Source organism: Symsagittifera roscoffensis, chromosome 9 (genome assembly GCF_963678635.1).
Source record: "Symsagittifera roscoffensis chromosome 9, txSymRosc1.1, whole genome shotgun sequence".
Taxonomy (NCBI): domain Eukaryota; kingdom Metazoa; phylum Xenacoelomorpha; order Acoela; family Convolutidae; genus Symsagittifera; species Symsagittifera roscoffensis.
In genome coordinates, this window is record NC_087070.1 from 36164181 (window position 1) to 36185104 (window position 20924).

Sequence of the window (20924 nt, forward strand, 5' to 3'; positions counted from 1 at the left end):
TGGCTTTCGGAGGCGCGACGATAGCCCAGTTATTTCGGATGGTGGAGTTGATGAACCCAGGGAGAATCCCTAATGTAACGATCCTAGTTGGGACATATAATATCTCGAGAAGCTCAGATGACGAGGAAGCACTATGGGAATCAATGATGGTGTGCTTGTTTACTACCCTCTGGCAAAAGTTCAACTGCGCGGTACTGACCGTTTGCACTGTGCCAATGAGCACGAGGACATTGACTGCAGCAGGGAGAAGGCACAACAAAGGACTAATCAGGTGGAACAACATCCTGAGGAATCTTGCAAGTCAGAATGCCGGAAGGATGATCCTTATGGATATCGAACATGAGCTGAGGGCTATGGATCAGGCCAGGCTGACCACTGACGGCATCCACTTTGATAGCATAGAAGGACAGGTTTGGTTGAACAGAGTCTTCCAAGAGCAATTGGATGAATTGGAAGTAGAACTCTTTGACACGGGAGTGCCGAAGGAAGAGGAAGCATCAAACGAACCGACAATTACCACCTTTGTGCCTCCTAACCTGGAAACACGCTTGGGAGCGGTCCCTGCCGTGACCATCTATAAGCCGCAAAGCTCCAGCGAACCCGGGCACAGAACGGATGTACGAGATCGATTGGGAGAAGCGCCCATGAGGAGGACCATTAATCCTAGACGAAGATTAGGGCCTGTCAACTCGACAGCGGAAACGACCAGCACCTCTAGATCGGATACGGGATCTGAGACGACGAGCACCAGTCGAGAGGAGCGACGTCCAAACAGGAGCTCTCTAATGTGGTCGAGGCCAATACCTTCTACCTGGCACATATACAAGGATGACCTGATGAAACTGAACCTTCAGACGGTGAGCTTCGCAGCGGATGCCATGAGGATACTGAACGGAGCAAGGTTATCGGTCAGTGGACTGTACTCGATAACAGGCGTGGATTGGTTAATAGCTGCGGGCATAAGCTTCAGCTCCACGACGGCCTTGAGGTTTGCTGATCTAGAGGGACTGCCCTCTAACAACACAATGGGCCCAGTGAATGCAAGACCGTTACAAGACGTAAACTTGAATCACGATGAGGGAAATCGAGAAGAGAGACATGGAAGATTTCTGACAACGAGGGCGCCGATTGGACAACATGTGAAGATTTTCAGGCAGCTGAAAACAACCCCAGGTCATGTGAAAGAAAGAGTATACCCGAAACAAATGAATCAAGAAGGTGATGTCCAAAGATACGACGGGTTGAAAGCGATAAAGAAAGATGAGACCATCTTTGCCGCGTATGACAAGGCGGAAATGAGGAAGGCCAAGATTATGATAGTAGCGAATTCAGACTTCGTACACACTTCCAAGTCTCTGTTTTGGCCGGATGTTATAATGTTAGCAGAGGTCGATCTGGACCTAATGCAATCCGTGTCAATGGCGATTGGGGTACAAAGACAGACAGAGATGAACCCAATCACAATTGTGTTTGCTGGCATCAATGACTATTTACACACGAAGCCGCTGTATGGTCAGCGATAAAAGATACAATCGAGTCGATGGGTGAAGTAGTGGATACCCTGAAAGAAGGTTCGTTCACCAAGATGACACCGAGAGCCGTGTTTGCGCTGTCTCCGGGATATGCACGTCTCCGGATGGACTAAAGTTCGTGTATGCGATAGTGGCTTTGCTCTCGGCAGGAAAATATGATGTAATCATATCGGCCCCAAATCGCGAGATAGAGATGGAGAATCTGAGACCACTCAGGGCCGAACTACCGGCGGTGTGGTCGGATATCTCGAACGCAATGAGAGGATTCAAGGACCACTCACTACACATCCTAGTGTTGGACGAGTTGCTGGTGTTGGAACTGTCCAACTTCAGTCGACAGCTCAAATTGAAGCCAGGAATAGATGACAATCATCGAGTATTTGTGGCAATGTCGAATTGTGGTTCCGAGGAATGGACATAAAAGAGGAAGGAGAGAGAAGAAACAACTCCAAGGATACCAGAGCTCACTTGGAGGCGATGGTTTTGAGAACCAAGCCAGAAGCCAACCAGTGGCTACACCTAACTCCTCGAGTAGCGGCATTGGGTGCGGATGCTTTTGAGCAAGGCCCAGTGACGATCAGGAAGATCCATGCCTACCTTGTAAAGGAGGTGAACCTGGCCGAAAATGCCGAAGAGAAGGCAGCCGAGTTCGTAAACAGAGTGTGCCAACTTAACCTGGAAACTTGCTGGACTCAGAAGGTGAAGGGAGAAGAAGGCTTTGAAAGGACTGATAGCATGCTGGAAGGGCTGGGAGCCGGATGGACCGCGTCCTTCTTGGCAAAAGTTTACCCAAAACTCTCTCGATACTTGATAAAAGATTTCCTCCAAGCAGTAGTGGATGTATCAATCGACGCGACTCCGAAGCCTGGAGCGTTTGACACGGAAGGGACGGAATTAAACATAGCGCCTATGAGGATGAGAGGCAGAGCCGAATTACCTGATGCCTCCCTGATTTTGAACAGTGTGAAAGGGAGGAACGGGAGGAACGGGAGGAACGGGAGGAAAGGGAGGAACGTTGCAGACGAGAACCTTCCTGGCACCCTTCGGCTATGAGGAAATCAAAGTGGTCCATGGAGAGGAGGAAGATAAATCAGCTGGCAGGCTAATCATACCAAAACTTCCGAAAGGGGCCAAGACTGAAACGCAAGCACCCTCAAATTCGAGAGATACATCAGGAGGAGATGATGGGCAGGGAGGAAGCCGTCGATCGGAAGAGCCTATGCAAGAGGATCCCGATCAAGCAGAGAAAAAGGTCGCCAAAGCATCGACAGGAGGAATATCCTGCCTGGATTTCAATTTCCTCAGTGACTTTGAATGAAAACGACGCAGACGCGTTGGAAACGACTGAACCAGCAAACGAAGGTACTATGGAGCCTCCGTCAGCTTTTGCGGATATGGAACGGAATTTACCGGAGAGCAGCTCTCCGGGCAATTCTAAAGACAATGAACAAAGACTCCTCATGGAATCACCAAGGAGAAGAAGGATAGAAGGCGCTGCCAGAGTACCCTTCTTGGGAACATTACCCGAAGAAGAGTGGGAGGTACATCACCGAGACCATGAAAATAGGACAGGATGTAGATTGGACAGATTGGCCTTCATGGAAGAAGTCTGGACAGTAGTTCAGAGCTACGGAACCCAGACCATTTTGAAAATAGGTCTCAACCGACCACTGATGCGGGAAGTCCTTGACAAACTCGACGAGTGTGAAGAGAGATTGAGTGAGTTGTTGATCGTCTCAGCCACTGACGAAAGTGAAGCAAACTCTCCTATCAAGATGACACCGCAAGAGGATAAATGAGAAGTGGTATATCTGTCGAGAACTAGGAAAGGAACGATGCGATCGAAATTGGTGATTGATGAGATCAATGAGATGAAGATGAAACTAGGCAGTAAAGTAATACCGAGGAGAGCGGGAAAGACGAAGGTGGATTCGGAAATATCAATAAAAGCTGTCAACTCAGCGAAAAGAAAACGAGTCGGAGAAGTCATGGATTTGGGAAAAGGTGATGATCGATTGCCTGGCACAGACAGAATGTTAACGGATGTAGCAATGGTGCCGCCCATTCTCATGGCAGAAATAAAATCAACGGGTTATAAATCCAATTGGAGTGACCGCACTCTGACTGGAGCAACGTTAGAAATAGAAATACTCAGCCAATGTGGAGAGAGTACCACAACTGGTCCCAGAGGAATATAACCGACTGACACGGTCGGAGACTGTATCAATAGATGAACCCACCGGTGGATACATGGAGATGTTGGAGTACAGAAACTCGGCCAGAGGACACTTAATGGCTCTGGAAGACAAGAGTGCCATGGAAGGTTATCTGGAGACAATGATGCAAGGCACCACCCTCAAGCAGAAAGCATACAGGACTCTAGAGTCGTCTGAGACGCAGGCAGAAACGATTGAGCAATTGGTGAGCCTTTCATGGAAAGCTGTATTGTTACGGTACTTTGAGGAAGAGATGAGGACTACACCGAGTATACACGCTCTGATAGCGATACCCTGTGTGAGGACTGAATTACAACTGAAGTTCGCCTGGAGCATGATCGGACTGACACGCGAGGAATATGATTCCGAAGAAAGGAAGAGATCGAAAGAAGAAAAGGTCTTCCTGATGACGAGCATAAGGGATCTGATAATCCAAGAGGGAATGGCAGTAGCGTGCGCGAAGCGGAGAGACGCTCTCTGTTTCATCCGATTCATGATAGAGCAAATTTCAGTGCCAGCATTGATTACTTGTGTCAAGATGCTGAGAGAGGGCGATGAACGAGTAAGAGCCCTACTCTTGCTAGCACTGCTGGATATACATCAAAGTAAACCAATGAGGGTGAACATGAAAGAACCTGTAGAACTAGAGGCCATGAGGAAAATTGACGAAATCAGTAGATTCTCAAACAAGGAGCTGAGGCTCACTAAGGAATCTATGGGAGCACTGCCGAAGTCCAATGAATACTGTGGACCGATCAGAAAGAAGTCATACAGTTACGTGTCAGGAGTCATAGGGATAGCGTACAACCCGTTTCTCAGTGAAGACATACGCGATTACTTCTTTGATTACGGGCAATCAGCATTGCTAAGATTCTGGACGTCTAGAATTGCGACGATAAGAAGCGCTGCTAATCCGCAGACCAAGCTTGGACTAATCTTAGAAGAAAAGGTAGCTGCACCTTCCGTGCCAGAATCCGACAAACGAGTGGAGTTTGGGTTGGGATTCTCAGATAAATTACTGAGAACGAGCTTGATGGTATTGTGGGAACTGATGAGACCATCGTGTTGCCCTAGTCCCAATGCTGACTCGATACTGCAGGCAACACAAGATGTGCAGAGTGAACTAAATGCAGACTGTAATCTGCGTGATCTTAATATCATCTATAATGTGATGACAACAGCCTCTAAGAGCAACGGGGAAGACAAAGTGGAGTTGCCTGGCTGGGGACCAGAAGACTGGGTTAAACCTGGTAGCTGTCTGGCAGAAGTCTGTGGACTGGAAGGTCACGTCTGTGGAAGTCTAGATAGCGTGAAAACCCTGGAGAAACAAGACAAACAGTTGACAACATTGTTTGGGAACATTGTGATGAAAGCGAAGACGGAAACGGAATTGATCGCAGATTGCCATGGAGGAACCGAGGTGAATCTAGTGACTGCACTAGGATTCTACAATATGTTTGGTTCTTTAGAGTCATTATTGAATCTAGAACAGAAACATGAGATGGTCACGGCCATCAGTGTAGAAGTGTTCCCAGGAGTTTTGCAGACTGAGCAAGAGCACATAGGAAAACGGAGAGAAGGGATCGAGGCGGAAATGAACATCAGACACAGTGAAACTTATCGCAGACCATCGGGAGCTAGATATTTGGTGGGATCGACATTAGCTCCAATGTGGAAGAGCAGATACCCAGAGCATTTTGTGGCTGTGGATGTAAAAAGTACGAGAACGATCGTGGATCAAGCCTTCTCAGTGTCGAAGCGTGTGAGACTAGCGAGAATGTCAGAAAAATCTTATGAATTACTGTGCAGAATATTCTCCGCAGTCCCGGAGAGAACTAAGGAGGATTTAGAATCAATACTGGGAAAGAAGTTCATGGGATACGTCAGTGGGAACTTCAGGATTTTGAAAGACAAAAACAGAGAGGATCAACCGTTACGGATTACACTACAGTAGATGAAAATGATGAAGTCCACCGAGTGATGATGGAAGTGGAACCACTACTGGAAGCTTCGGGAAAGCGTAACTGGAGGAGCATCATGTTGACACATGACAAAATTCCTTGCCATTGCTTGCTGCAAACATGGTGGTACCCCGAACGTAGTAATCTGGTGTTGATCTGGGACTCTGGAGAGCTGCTCTCCATGGGTTTACCAGATTCATCACAGCCCATAACAGTAGTGATAGTGGGAGTTATGATGGCGATACGATGGCTGGAAGGAGAACAATAGACAGGAGGCGCCGACGAGAGAACAATTGCAGAAATTAGATTGTCTAAAAAATTTAGATCTTTTTGAGACAATGTGCAAGATTCTGAACATTCCGATGGAATTGAAAAATATATGAGCAAAGAGACGACTGATGCCATGGTTTAGAGCCAACATGACTGCATGGTTGTATGAGTATGCCATGAAGCATATGTCGAAGCACGGCAGAGTGTACAGTGTGTATCAGATGGACATTGGGGCAGGAGCTTTCAAGCGAGCTTTCGTGACTTATCGGAATGCAGTGACCACCGCTGTAAAGAGAATTTCCAGGACAAGTGAACGTAATGGAAGAGAGAAGGAAGAGATGTTGAAGGAAGATTTGGAGAGAAACGTGACGTTGTGTCTCCACAACAGTTTCTGCTGGAACAGAGAATCTAACGTGGATCCCCTACCTTGTTGTAAACAGAGGGTAGAAGAGCAGAAGTGTTGGAGGACTGCTTCCAACAGCGACAGAATAGCTAACAATGTGTTGCAAGACACAGAAACTGAAAGTGCAGAGTTAATGTCGCAGGAGGAGGAGATGGAGCAGTGACAAATGGCCGGAAAACAAGATGCGAAACGAAAGAAAATTAGAAAAATTTAGAAGTTTCAGAAACTCTAAGCAAAAACAAAAAAAGAAGAAACAAAGAAGTGACGGAAGAAAAGAAGTTAAAGCTCAGCATTGTTTTATATGGGTGACAAAAACTCAAGTGAGAAACTAAGCAATTAAGTTGTAATTGAAAGCTGAAAGAAAACATTTAGTTGAGTTTTGAACATTAAAGAATTTGTTGCATTTATAATATTGTATTTTGATTTTAATTAGTGGCTTTAGAGACACTTACTATTTATTTGGAAAGGCTTGAGTAAAGAGTATATTTAAATATTCAAGCCTGCATGATTGTTTTTGATCAACTTGGACAACTGATCAGTTTGTGGTGATATGAAATGCTGGGGTAAACTCTCGACGAGGGAGATTGTTTCATTGTTCTTTCTAACCACAGAATTTCTTAGTTTTAATATTCAGGACAATAACAACCAAGATTTCCGAAGGGAAGAAGCATAGTAAGATAATTTTAGCTTGTTGGTTGGCAGGACTGTCCTGCAAACCAACATCTTTTAAAACCTAGGAGGAAAATTTTTATATCAGGGCGTTGGCATTGGACGTCAGAAAAAATGTTTTATGTTAAGTCATATCCTCGAAAGTGCAGATAAGTGAAAGAATTTGGAAGGCTATAGGCTATGCCATTTATATTCTGCAGTGAGTCGATATGACGTGGATAAGAGTAATTTCGTGCATTTTGTAAATTCTGTTCAATGACACTGTACCAATTTTACGATCATTGCAAAATTCAATGGGGACATTGACCGGGCTGTCCGAGGAGTATGTGACATTCGACCAGATGCAGATTCGGCGATTTCGAATAGTTAGCAGCTAACCTTCCGAATTGACAGTTTTGAGAGATTAGTGACGTTCTTGTGACGATTAGTCAAACGGTGAAAGTCAAGATATTCTGGTAATTTGAAATTTCAAAAATTCGAACTAAGAAGTCGCACTTCTGAGAAACGCCAAAAACCGCCATTTTGGAGAAAAACCAGAAGAAAATCAGAACAACAATAGTTGCGACGAAGATAACTACGAAAAAATCGAAGATCAGAATCAAAGAAAAAGCTGAATTAGCAGAGACCCGCTCCGAGTTGCAGCGATTGTGTCGCTACAATCGTTGCAAGGCCGTTCGCAACAACGGTGAAGGGTAGAAAAACAGTCTTCCGGAAAGAAGATAAGGTTGTTATTTCCCCGGATATAGGAATCCGGAGGGGTCTCGGGATTTGAACTAAAACCGTTTTATGTAAACTCTTAGCTTCCCGGTTATGTCTTGAATTGAATTTATTTAATATCAGAATTCATTTTACGAAGATGAGAAGCGAGGAGTTGGGGGAAAGGGCTGATCCATCTTCGACGGAGATGATGATTTTTATCTACTGAACAAAAAAAATAATAATACAATAAGTAGTAGTAGCCCTGTTTTTAGGAGTGACCTTTTGGTCTGGGGATACTGAGACCCAGCCATGAGCTCACCAGTTTTGCATGTACTTAAGTTAGTTCGAGCGTTCTGATCGAAGCCGGAGAACAGTAACGTTTTTGTCGACCCGATGTTAGAAAGACCACCAAAAGAACTGGCTTTGGTAGAGACGGTGAAAAGCATGTAGAACGCTGTTTAGACGCTGGCCAGTCGTCTTAGGACCTAGATTTATTTTCCGTCGATATGTATTTCCGGGCGAATGTTACATCAACTGTGATTGGCTAAATTTTTTAACATTATGGTTTAGAACCATAATGTATGTGAATTATTGTAAATAATAATTGTAAATTGATGTTTTACCGTCACTTAGATTAATCTATTGTAAAAATCCTGACGATGCACATAGTTGCGAAAACGTTTGAAATTTACTTTTTTGGCACAATTTTCTTCAACCAGGAGAAAATTTTCGAACAAAATAACTCGTCGTCAAACTGCTAGATGAAACCTATTAGTTTTTTTTTCATGGGGGCTCTACCAATTTAAAAATCGCGAACACTCTAACATACTATTCAAATAAACTCAGACTTAAGATGTTTTTTCATAATCTAAACCATGACCTAAAACTCTCAAAAATTTGTGACAAAATGTTTAAAATTGTAACATAATAGTTGTTACATAATTTCAGTAATTTTTGTAAAGTTTTGATTGGTTGAATTTTTTAAATTATGAAATAATGATGTTGTGCAAGTCGGTCATAGTTGGAAGTTTGACCTTGAGCAATGCACAAGACATGATTTTGGGGTGAAACGGAATTTTTCAAAAATTCGAATTGAGCATGTCATGCTCAGTTTTCTCGCGACAACTGGAAATATCTGAAAATAAGATCAGAAGAACCGAACTACAATCGCGGGAAAGTAGTCAAAAAAACAGCGCGAAATTGCTTTTCGCAATTTCCAGATATAAGATTGTGCGAGAGTAGAGCTGTCTCATTCTTAAGAGAAGACAGAGTGATTGTGCGTGGAGAAGAAAGCGAATCAGTATTGGACCAGAGTGAATCTTCGGTTGAAAGGTGGACAACCGAAGTCTCCCAATGGTCCAGCCCCAAAACTCATTTCTCAAGGTAAAACTTATTCATTTAAAACTCCTCGAGTCAAACTTGATTACCAATTGTTCTAGAGTTACTTATTAATTTGGTTACTTAATTCTAGAGAGTGTGCCGGTATGTGAGTACCCAATTTAAATTTCTTGAGTGTGTTTTATATTGTTATGTTGAGGTAAGTAGAGTTTTAGGTTGAACCATCTGAAATGGATCAAAGGTCCACTGTCTAATAAAAAGTAGTTATACGGATTGTTCCGACCCTGTTTTTAACGGCGTTCGCGTGTTCTACGTATTTTGAGACCTAAGTATGGGGACGTTCTTATTTTCTAGAGTGGGGGGGGGGGGGGGGTATTTTGGTAGTCGCCTGTAAGCTGTAACAAAGGTTTTAGTCTCATGTCGCAAGTGAACCGAATTAGCTCCGACCGTTTGAGGTAGAAAAACACAAGAGATAGTGTCCCTGACTCTTGAGCCAAAGATTATAGGGACTATTTATCTTAAACCTCATATGTGACCTAAGTAGGCGACTGTTACATGTGTATGACACTTTTTATGATCTTTGATCATTTTGTACAGATATTAGAAAACATCAAAGTTTGACGCGTTTCAATTTTATTATCATCATCAGAACTGAAAATCAAAAAAGGAACTGATTATAAATACAGACACTACACAATGACAGAAACAAGTTACTAGCTGATATACATCAGAACACAGAAACAAGAAAATCCCGCGTCTACCTCTGCTCACAGTTTCAGGGTCAAGTGTCGCTGCGCATACTCTTCACTAGTATTTAGCTGCGGGTCCAGTTGTGCGATTTAGATAGCTTCCAAAGACAAAAGTAAAGATAGTTTAGAATTTTTAAAACCTGAAGATGCACAAAAATGTGCGAAAACGTTTGTTTGAATTTACAATTTTAACGCATTCTCAAAATAAACTATGAAAATAAACCACTTAATGGTGTTGAAGAAGAAGAAAAAAGAACACATGAATTACTATACAGTAAAAAGCCGAGGCATCAGTATAGCAAAGTGTTAATAATAAAGTTGGTTAAAATTCATTGGTTATATCAAACAAAAACACAACATCAGAAACCAAGCAATAAACAAAACAAAACAAAACAACACAAGTTCGGTTACAGTTCAGAAATTGGTTGATTAAAATATATGAAGTTACGGATACTAAAAAAACATCAGTTTTAAGAATTAAGAACGAGCTGGTATTAAAACTTTACAAACAATTTTATAGATAGTCCAAACATACAGCGTATATACAGAGTATATACAGATTCTCTTTCAAACAATGTCTGGAAAATTAAACTAAACTAAAACATATAGAACTAGCAAAAACGGAAATCACGCCACGTATTTGTATTTGTACATATTGGATTGTTTCTCAATTCACTCACGTAAAATTCTTTCAATTTTTTCTTGAATCCTGTTCTCGATTTTTCTAAATTGAACAAAATTATGGGCAGTGAATTCCATTTCTTAGAAGTCAAATGAAAAAATGATTTTTGTAGAGAAGCGGTTGAACAATGTTTGTCAAAAAAAATTTGTTTCGATCTTTTGTTGAGCCTATAATTGGCAGTCGGTAGTCTCAATGTATTTTGAAAAGCCTTCTTTTTGTTTGTAAGATTTTGGTATAAGTATGTTATACACTTTAACTCAATTCTTTTCTCGATTCCAATGAACGATTTGCTAAAGCGAAGAAGGGAAGAAGATTTAAATTTCGATCTGAAATATGTTCTTTTTAACGCCCAGTTCAACTGTTTCTCTAGAGATAGCATCAAACTAATTTAATTTGTTGTAAAAATATTGCTGAATAATCTAAATGTGATAAAACAAGACAATGAAGCAAGGCAACTAATGATAATGTCGGCAGTTGTTGTCCAATTGTATCTATAGTTTTAATTCCTTGTGCCATTTTTTGGAGAATTGTTTTGATTTGAGCATGAAAAGACAAACTTGAATCAAGAATAAGGCCTAAATATTTGCATTCTGATTTTTGGCTACATAATGCCCATTAATTACTATTGTATCAGTATCTACATTTTTGCTATCGTTTTTTTGACAAAATGTTATAAATTCCGATTTAGATGCATTCAGATTCAATTGGTTCTGTGCAAAAAAATCCGCTAGATTATTGAGTGATTTTTGCAATCGATACAAAGCATCCTCAGAAATTATAGAGGAGGAAAAAACCATACAGTCGTCAGCATATTGAACTAAAGTACAACCTTCATATAATCGCTCTTGTATGTCATTAACATATAAATTGAACAACAACGGACCAAGTACCGTTCCTTGTGGGACACCTCGTTTGATTTCAATCCAGTCTGAAAAGATTCCATTGACGTTTACTCTTTGAAAACGTTTGCTTAGGAAGCTAGCAATTAAAGCATTTGCTCCATTTGAAAAACCGAGGGAAAGCATTTTTTCAATTAAAACTTCATGCGAAATAGAATCAAAAGCCTTGGACAGATCTAATAAAGCTGCATGTACGACTTTTTTGAATCTATTTAATTTCGAGAGCATCTTGTGTTGAAATGTTTTTGCGAAATCCGAATTGAAATGGTGTCATTATTTGAAATTTGTCAAGATGTTCTGTTATTTGGGCATGTAAATTTTTTTCAAAAATTTTAGAAAAAGCACAAGTTATTGATATTGGCCGATAATTTTTTGCATCCATTGGTTCATCTTTTTTAAACAAAGGGGTTACGTGTGCTTTTTTCAGTTCGATCGGGAAAATGTTCTCATCTAAGCAAGTATTTATGACAAAAGTTAAATGTGGAACTATAACTAATTGACCGTCAATGATTGCCCAAGCAGGTTCGGTACAAGGTCCGAGAGGTTTTCTAACATTGATTTTTCGAACTATATCACAGCATTGCTTCACTGTAATGTGTTGAAAATGGAAAGGTGCAGATTCAGAGCCAGTTTTGTTGTAATTCGGAGGCTTTTTAGCGCCGAAAAATTCGCCTAAGTTTGAAAAAATATAATTTAAATGATTGGCAATTTTTTTGTTTTGGGTTATCATTTCACTGAAGGAATTTCGTAGAACTGTAATTCGATTGTTGCCAGAACATGTACCTCTAACTTGGTTAATATATTTCCAATTTTGTTGGATAGTGCTGAGAAGTGAAAAACAATTTTTTGAATGATCGAGTTGTTTACTTCTAATCAATTGGCTCAGTTGATTATGTAAAAACTGGTACTTTGACCAATTATCGCTTGTGCTTTGACTGCGATAAGATCTGAGTGAATTCTGTTTCCTAATCAACAATTGCTGACATTCTGAATCGAACCACTCCGTTTTCAACACACTTTTTGGTTTAAAATTACGAACAAATTTTCTTTGGATAGGAGCATGTTGCTGAAGAGCACTAGAAATTAAATAAATCATCGTCGAGAACATGTTTTGTGCGTCTGTACATTGATATAAGAGATACCAAGGAAGAGCGGAGAGTGTATTACAAAATTCATTTTTCTGATAATTTTTCATATTGAAAGTCGAAATTATCCTCGGTAAACTTTTGCCGCATTTTGTATCCGTCAAAATAAATGAAGCAAAATGGTCGGTTTTATATGGTGTATCAAAACAAAATTCAATGCCGTTTGTTTCATAGTCACAGATAATGTAGTCGATATGAGTTTTAGTTGAGGAACTAATTCTGGTCTCATCGTTTGGACAAAAATCCTTCACTCCATATGGAATAATTATAGAATCTAAATTTTCTTTTTCTTTGCTATCCAGATAATTTATGTTATAATCACCCAGAAGCGTAATTTTATTAGAAACTGAAAATGCATTATCTATGTTAAGCGTTAATTGTTCCAAAAAATCAATAAAGTTTGAGCTGCTTGGATTATAACACAAATTAACTAACATTTTTTCTTTACTGGAAATGTTAAATGTAGATTTGCACTCAACCCACACTGACTCATATTTTTCTTTATCAAACAAATTTAAATCAGGCCTCAATTTCGGAGCCAATTTGACTGGTATATATAACAAAACGCCACCGCCTTTCTTTTTTACCGCTGATTGCCTATCATATCTGAACATCGCATGCGTTCTAGGGTGGAGATTCCATAAATTGTCACTATCTTCTTTTTTAAGTCACGTTTCGGAAATTCCTATAATTGTATTTTCGCCCATGTCATCACAAAATTTTTTCAATTGCATCCGTTTTCTAATAATACTTTGAAAATTCAAATGAACAAATTTAAGATTTGCACAATTTTTTGAGCAGATGCCGTAGACTGTTTCAATGGTTTCAATAGGACCAGGGTTTTTTTTCAACATCCCCACATTGGGTCAGTAACACCGCAAAAAGGAAAAAATGAGTCAGTGTGGTAGCTCTCCGCTCATTTATCCCACATTTCGATGATAATATCTTTTGATGGCAGCTTAGATAGCCCCAGTAAACAATGGTTTTTTCTATATTTTCCATCTGAGCCTTGGAAATTAGAAAAATTGCACAAAACAACCAGCATTTAATATTCAGCATAATAAATTAAATAAATTAAAAATCCGTCAAAATAATCCGTCATAATCCAGTCTTTTTGGACAGTGTTTTATGATGTTTTAACGTCTGCAAAGCATTTTGTCAATTTTATTAACATGGCGATGGACATAGTTCCGAAAACGTTCGAATTCACATTTAAATAATTTTTCTTTATGAAAATAAAACATTTACAGCCTATGGAAAGATAATGTGGCACAAATTTAAATTTATCTGACATTAAGCATTGTTGTTTTTATTCTATTTAACGTTAGATCATTAGATAATTTTATTTTGTTTAAGCATTATAAGTACAAGTAATTTTTAATCTTTAATTCTTAATAAAGTTTGTTTCTAAATAAGCACATGAAGTAGAAGTAGTAATTTTTTTTTAAATAATATTTAAATTTTGGAGATTTTCTCAAAAAGGCCGTGAGAAATACAACAGAGAACTGAAATTAATTTGTGCACAATTTCATTTCTTAAAATTCATTAAATAATTCCAAAAAATCTACTGATCAGAACTGACTGAAACTCAGATTGGCTGATACCTTAAAATTCTGATGATTTTGGGGGATTAATATGGTAAAAAGGGGAAAAATCAGAAATATACTCAATTTTGCGTGAAAAATTCAACCTGGCTTTCGGACTATGGAAATAAATCTTGATGCCAGGTAGCACCTTACTACCGAAATTGCAACTTAGCATCACTATTTACTGGTCGGATGCAAGTTGGCTCGAGATTTACGTATCGGTGTGTAAGTTGTCATGAAGATCTCGTAGTGGTAGTATAGGCTTTTGGACAGTTGTCCAAGGGTTTTCACTCCTCAGTTTTCATCCGGCACAAAATTGAGTTTTTTTCAGGGTGTTGCAAGTAAAGAACATTGAAACCATTGGATCTCGGTTAGCATGTAGGAAGTTGTTGAGCTAGTATTACCAGTCTTTCCCCAGCGAGACTCTTGATTTTATTTTTAGTTTTTAATGAAATGTTTGTTTCGGCGGGAACTAGGATTGCCCAAAAAAGCTTCAGTTGCTTGGCCAAGGCATCAAATTTTTGTTCTTTGAGACTTTTATCAAACGCAAATACAAGGGACATCAATGATATGGAATTCAGCTTCGCTCCTCTGACCTCGATATCCGAAGATGAAAAATCTATTCAAGAGGCCGTAGAGAAATTTGCTAATGAAAGATTGAAGCCTTTAGTGAGAAAAATGGACGAGAACGCAAACATGGACCAAGGACTGATTGATGAACTGTTTGCAAATGGCTTTATGGGAATTGAAGTTCCCGTTAATTATGGCGGTGTAGGTAAATCTTCGGTGTCATAACCCTCGGTGTCTTAGCCATCTGTATTGAAGATTATTTTATCTGGTTAAGTGGATAGTGCGTGAGACTCAAAATCCCTTGATTGCAGTAAGTCGCAGATCGAATCTTAAACCTAGCCGAGTTGTTCACCTACTGAGTTTTCTGTTTTTTTATCGCGTTTTTTTCTAGAGCTGCTTTTTGATAGTGTTCTCGCAAGTGTTTGCGAAGTGCAGCTTCGCCTCTGTGTCAAAAAAATGTCGGCCTAACACGGGGTCATTTCAAGGGAGGCATAAGATTTTTGCTTCATTATGGATTGCACAAAATGCAGAAATGCTTAGAATATAATTTATAGCTCAAAGTTTTTCATGACAACAGTTATATTTTCGGCTCTACGGGAAATTGTACGAGTTTCATCTCCGTTTGTTAATTTTTTTTTTGAGTTTCCATTTATTGCCGTCGGTTGTGTTTCTGGAGATGTTTTCCGCAAAGAACACGATTCCAGGCAGCATTTTGATATTTTAATTTATGGTTTTTTGAAGTTTTTTTTGTTCTTTTTTATCTGGTATTGCTAGTGGTGCAAGTAGTATCGCCTCTGTGTTGATAGTTTGATAGTTTTTCAATAGTTTTTTTTCTTCAAATGGTAAAAAGAGCTCATGGGGTGCTGGTTTAATACGAGCGAAACTTATATGCGCTTTATGCTTACTGTTAGCGAATTAGTAAACAAAAATCGAAAAACTCTAATGCTAGAAAATGTTTTGCATTATATTTTCATTTTTTTTTGGATGCAAGTTTCTGATTTATTTTATTTTGTCCTAAAAGTGCGTAGAATTCGTTTTGATTAATTTTTTGGAGCATTTTGGTTCAAGCAATTTCTTTCAAAATCAATTCAATCTGATGGCACAGCGTATTGTTTTATTCTGAGAAACTTTTCGATAAAGAATTGTTCATAAATTTCAAGAACTTTTTTGTTTACAATGTTGAATTGACTTTGCTATTTTGACTTGACCTTTCTGAGAAGGTATGTGGCGAAAGATAGCACAAAATACGCGAGCGTGGTTCTTTTTGGATATTTTTTTTGATAAAACTCCTGTTTGATAAAAACAGATATTATGAAAATGTATTGGTTTTGGCATTTCTTTGAGACGCTTTGGATTTTTTTTCTCCTTTTTCTTAAATTTTAGTTTTTCGCAAAAGCTACTACCGATTTCCAAAATAAGTAATACCAATGGAAGGACAGCTCTTTCCCCTGTGTGCCTAAATATTCCCCTGGTTTCTTTTTATTTTACCCCACTTTCTACAGCCTTCGATAAATGAGAATGTTTGACCTAAAGTTTTTTTGCTTTCTCGAAAACTGCTTTCCCAAATTGAATTTTGGGTTCAATAAAGAATCGGGTTGTGGGAAGATTTTCTGACTTCTTGAAAACTACCCTTCATATCTGAGGTTTTGAATTCAATAAAACAAATGGATTGTGTAAAACACACTGCATCAGCGGTTACGCTCATTTTTTTACACAAAAAGTTATGGTCTTCGGAAAAATCAAATATCAATTTTTTTAAACTCTTTTAAACTTTTCTCAAAAACTACCCTCCCAAGTTAAAGAATAAGTTTTAAAAAATAGATAATGGAAATCGTCCAGTCATAAGCGAATACGCCCTAGTTTTTGAAGTAAAAAAAGTCTAATTTGGACAGTTTATTGGAGACTTTTTCTTGATCTTTTTTAGCCTACATTTTCTTCTACAGAATTCGCTTAATTTTTTCACTTGTTTGAGACACATGGTCTTTTGAACATGCTTTTTAAAATCGCAAATGGTTCGAAGCTTAGCTTCGCCTCTGTTTATAAAGTTTTGTTTAGGCTCCAGCTTTTTCTCTTCTATTCTTGCCGTGGAAGAAGTGGCGAGAGTGGACCCTTCGGTCGCAATTCTCGTTGATATTCACAACACGCTAATAACGACAGTGATAATGCAACATGGCAACGAGGAGCAGAAAAAATACTGGCTCCCCAAGTTGGTCTCAGATACCGTCGGATCTTTTTGTCTGTCAGAGGCGACATCGGGCAGTGATGCGTTTGCAATGAAGACTGTTGCAAAACCAGACGGAAAGGGAAATTATGTAATAAACGGAACAAAATTGTGGATCAGGTACTTGTATTTAGCCATATACTCAATTCAATGATTTTGTAATAGATAAATGCAATTGAATTGGTTATGATAAATAACTAGAAAGGCGTTGTTGCAGGGTATTCTATTGAAGTTGATTGTGTCTGACCGAATAAATCAGAAGTAGTTTAAGAGGAAGCAGTGAATATGAATAATTTGAGTGAGGTTTTTTGTAGTAATTCGGAGCAGGCAGGACTGTTTGTCGTGTTCGCCAACACAGACCCCTCTAAGGGTTACAAGGGCATCACCGCCTTCCTCGTCCCCCGCGACACTCCCGGTTTGACAATTGGGAAGAAGGAGGACAAAATGTGCATCCGGGCATCCTCCACTTGTCCTCTTCATTTCGAAAACGTCATGGTGTGTATAGAAACCCGTACTATGCTTAAAATTTTTACACTAGCGAGGTTGCGAGCGTAGTTTATTATAGAAAATGTTGGATTTTATAGGGTCATGGGAAAGTTTGGCTGGCCCTAAAAGTACTTGGGTTAACAAATAACTGGTTGATGTAAAATTTGCGGCACAGCGCAGATAGAAGAAAAGTTGTAAATAGTGATTTAATTGAGTTTATCTTTTTTGTTCTTCCATTTCCTACGAGAAAAGAAGATCAATCTGAAAGTAATAATTGGAAGGCGTTTTTTTCACGGAATCTTATTGAAGAATGAGTTTTGGTTAGTAAAAAAGATAAAATCGGTATAGATAATTTTTTGCCAAAAAAATTTAGTCATATAGTGATTCTGCTTGGTTTTCGGCAGTGTTTAAGCATCGCTGGCCTGAAAAAAGACCTTTTCTACCGAGAAAAAAATTGACCTAAAAATTCATGCACATGTCGCGGGTGCAAACAAAGGTTTTAGTCTCATGTCGCAAGTGAACCGAATTAGCTCCGACCGTTTGAGGTAGAAAAACACAAGAGATAGTGTCCCTGACTCTTGAGCCAAAGATTATAGGGACTATTTATCTTAAACCTCATATGTGACCTAAGTAGGCGACTGTTACATGTGTATGACACTTTTTATGATCTTTGATCATTTTGTACAGATATTAGAAAACATCAAAGTTTGACGCGTTTCAATTTTATTATCATCATCAGAACTGAAAATCAAAAAAGGAACTGATTATAAATACAGACACTACACAATGACAGAAACAAGTTACTAGCTGATATACATCAGAACACAGAAACAAGAAAATCCCGCGTCTACCTCTGCTCACAGTTTCAGGGTCAAGTGTCGCTGCGCATACTCTTCACTAGTATTTAGCTGCGGGTCCAGTTGTGCGATTTAGATAGCTTCCAAAGACAAAAGTAAAGATAGTTTAGAATTTTTAAAACCTGAAGATGCACAAAAATGTGCGAAAACGTTTGTTTGAATTTACAATTTTAACGCATTCTCAAAATAAACTATGAAAATAAACCACTTAATGGTGTTGAAGAAGAAGAAAAAAGAACACATGAATTACTATACAGTAAAAAGCCGAGGCATCAGTATAGCAAAGTGTTAATAATAAAGTTGGTTAAAATTCATTGGTTATATCAAACAAAAACACAACATCAGAAACCAAGCAATAAACAAAACAAAACAAAACAACACAAGTTCGGTTACAGTTCAGAAATTGGTTGATTAAAATATATGAAGTTACGGATACTAAAAAAACATCAGTTTTAAGAATTAAGAACGAGCTGGTATTAAAACTTTACAAACAATTTTATAGATAGTCCAAACATACAGCGTATATACAGAGTATATACAGATTCTGATTCAAACAATGTCTGGAAAATTAAACTAAACTAAAACATATAGAACTAGCAAAAACGGAAATCACGCCACGTATTTGTATTTGTACATATTGGATTGTTTCTCAATTCACTCACGTAAAATTCTTTCAATTTTTTCTTGAATCCTGTTCTCGATTTTTCTAAATTGAACAAAATTATGGGCAGTGAATTCCATTTCTTAGAAGTCAAATGAAAAAATGATTTTTGTAGAGAAGCGGTTGAACAATGTTTGTCAAAAAAAATTTGTTTCGATCTTTTGTTGAGCCTATAATTGGCAGTCGGTAGTCTCAATGTATTTTGAAAAGCCTTCTTTTTGTTTGTAAGATTTTGGTATAAGTATGTTATACACTTTAACTCAATTCTTTTCTCGATTCCAATGAACGATTTGCTAAAGCGAAGAAGGGAAGAAGATTTAAATTTCGATCTGAAATATGTTCTTTTTAACGCCCAGTTCAACTGTTTCTCTAGAGATAGCATCAAACTAATTTAATTTGTTGTAAAAATATTGCTGAATAATCTAAATGTGATAAAACAAGACAATGAAGCAAGGCAACTAATGATAATGTCGGCAGTTGTTGTCCAATTGTATCTATAGTTTTAATTCCTTGTGCCATTTTTTGGAGAATTGTTTTGATTTGAGCATGAAAAGATAAACTTGAATCAAGAATAAGGCCTAAATATTTGCATTCTGATTTTTGGCTACATAATGCCCATTAATTACTATTGTATCAGTATCTACATTTTTGCTATCGTTTTTTTGACAAAATGTTATAAATTCCGATTTAGATGCATTCAGATTCAATTGGTTCTGTGCAAAAAAATCCGCTAGATTATTGAGTGATTTTTGCAATCGATACAAAGCATCCTCAGAAATTATAGAGGAGGAAAAAACCATACAGTCGTCAGCATATTGAACTAAAGTACAACCTTCATATAATCGCTCTTGTATGTCATTAACATATAAATTGAACAACAACGGACCAAGTACCGTTCCTTGTGGGACACCTCGTTTGATTTCAATCCAGTCTGAAAAGATTCCATTGACGTTTACTCTTTGAATACGTTTGCTTAGGAAGCTAGCAATTAAAGCATTTGCTCCATTTGAAAAACCGAGGGAAAGCATTTTTTCAATTAAAACTTCATGCGAAATAGAATCAAAAGCCTTGGACAGATCTAATAAAGCTGCATGTACGACTTTTTTGAATCTATTTAATTTCGAGAGCATCTTGTGTTGAAATGTTTTTGCGAAATCCGAATTGAAATGGTGTCATTATTTGAAATTTGTCAAGATGTTCTGTTATTTGGGCATGTAAATTTTTTTCAAAAATTTTAGAAAAAGCACAAGTTATTGATATTGGCCGATAATTTTTTGCATCCATTGGTTCATCTTTTTTAAACAAAGGGGTTACGTGTGCTTTTTTCAGTTCGATCGGGAAAATGTTCTCATCTAAGCAAGTATTTATGACAAAAGTTAAATGTGGAACTATAACTAATTGACCGTCAATGATTGCCCAAGCAGGTTCGGTACAAGGTCCGAGAGGTTTTCTAACATTGATTTTTCGAACTATATCACAGCATTGCTTCACTGTAATGTGTTGAAAATGGAAAGGTGCAGATTCAGAGCCAGTTTTGTTGTAATTCGGAGGCTTTTTAGCGCCGAAAAATTCGCCTAAGTTTGAAAAAATATAATTTAAATGATTGGCAATTTTTTTGTTTTGGGTTATCATTTCACTGAAGGAATTTCGTAGAACTGTAATTCGATTGTTGCCAGAACATGTACCTCTAACTTGGTTAATATATTTCCAATTTTGTTGGATAGTGCTGAGAAGTGAAAAACAATTTTTTGAATGATCGAGTTGTTTACTTCTAATCAATTGGCTCAGTTGATTATGTAAAAACTGGTACTTTGACCAATTATCGCTTGTGCTTTGACTGCGATAAGATCTGAGTGAATTCTGTTTCCTAATCAACAATTGCTGACATTCTGAATCGAACCACTCCGTTTTCAACACACTTTTTGGTTTAAAATTACGAACAAATTTTCTTTGGATAGGAGCATGTTGCTGAAGAGCACT

The 20924-nt window shown here is 38.4% G+C and overlaps 2 protein-coding genes across 2 annotated transcripts in view; one reads left to right on the forward strand and one right to left on the reverse strand.

Annotated features, from left to right (window-relative positions):
* The window catches only part of LOC134853941 (prohibitin 1-like), a 331804-nt gene that overhangs the window by 145499 nt on the left and 165381 nt on the right, over window positions 1-20924 (reverse strand). The gene's annotated exons all lie outside the window — the stretch shown is intronic.
* LOC134854829 (short/branched chain specific acyl-CoA dehydrogenase, mitochondrial-like) lies at window positions 14588-17495 on the forward strand. Its single transcript, XM_063871187.1, has 3 exons — window positions 14588-14924; window positions 16775-17060; window positions 17255-17495. Exons 1-3 carry the CDS (start codon window positions 14603-14605, stop codon window positions 17493-17495), a joined length of 849 nt encoding a protein of 282 aa, XP_063727257.1. The 5' UTR covers window positions 14588-14602.

Bases quoted from the DNA above. Each gene is read 5' to 3' on its own strand.
- LOC134854829 (XM_063871187.1), top strand. From the start codon at position 14,603: ATGTTTGTTTCGGCGGGAACTAGGATTGCCCAAAAAAGCTTCAGTTGC. The intron at 14,925-16,774 runs GTAAATCTTCGG...AGTTTTGTTTAG, and splicing joins CGTTAATTATGGCGGTGTAG to GCTCCAGCTTTTTCTCTTCT. The intron at 17,061-17,254 runs GTACTTGTATTT...GGTTTTTTGTAG, and splicing joins GGAACAAAATTGTGGATCAG to TAATTCGGAGCAGGCAGGAC.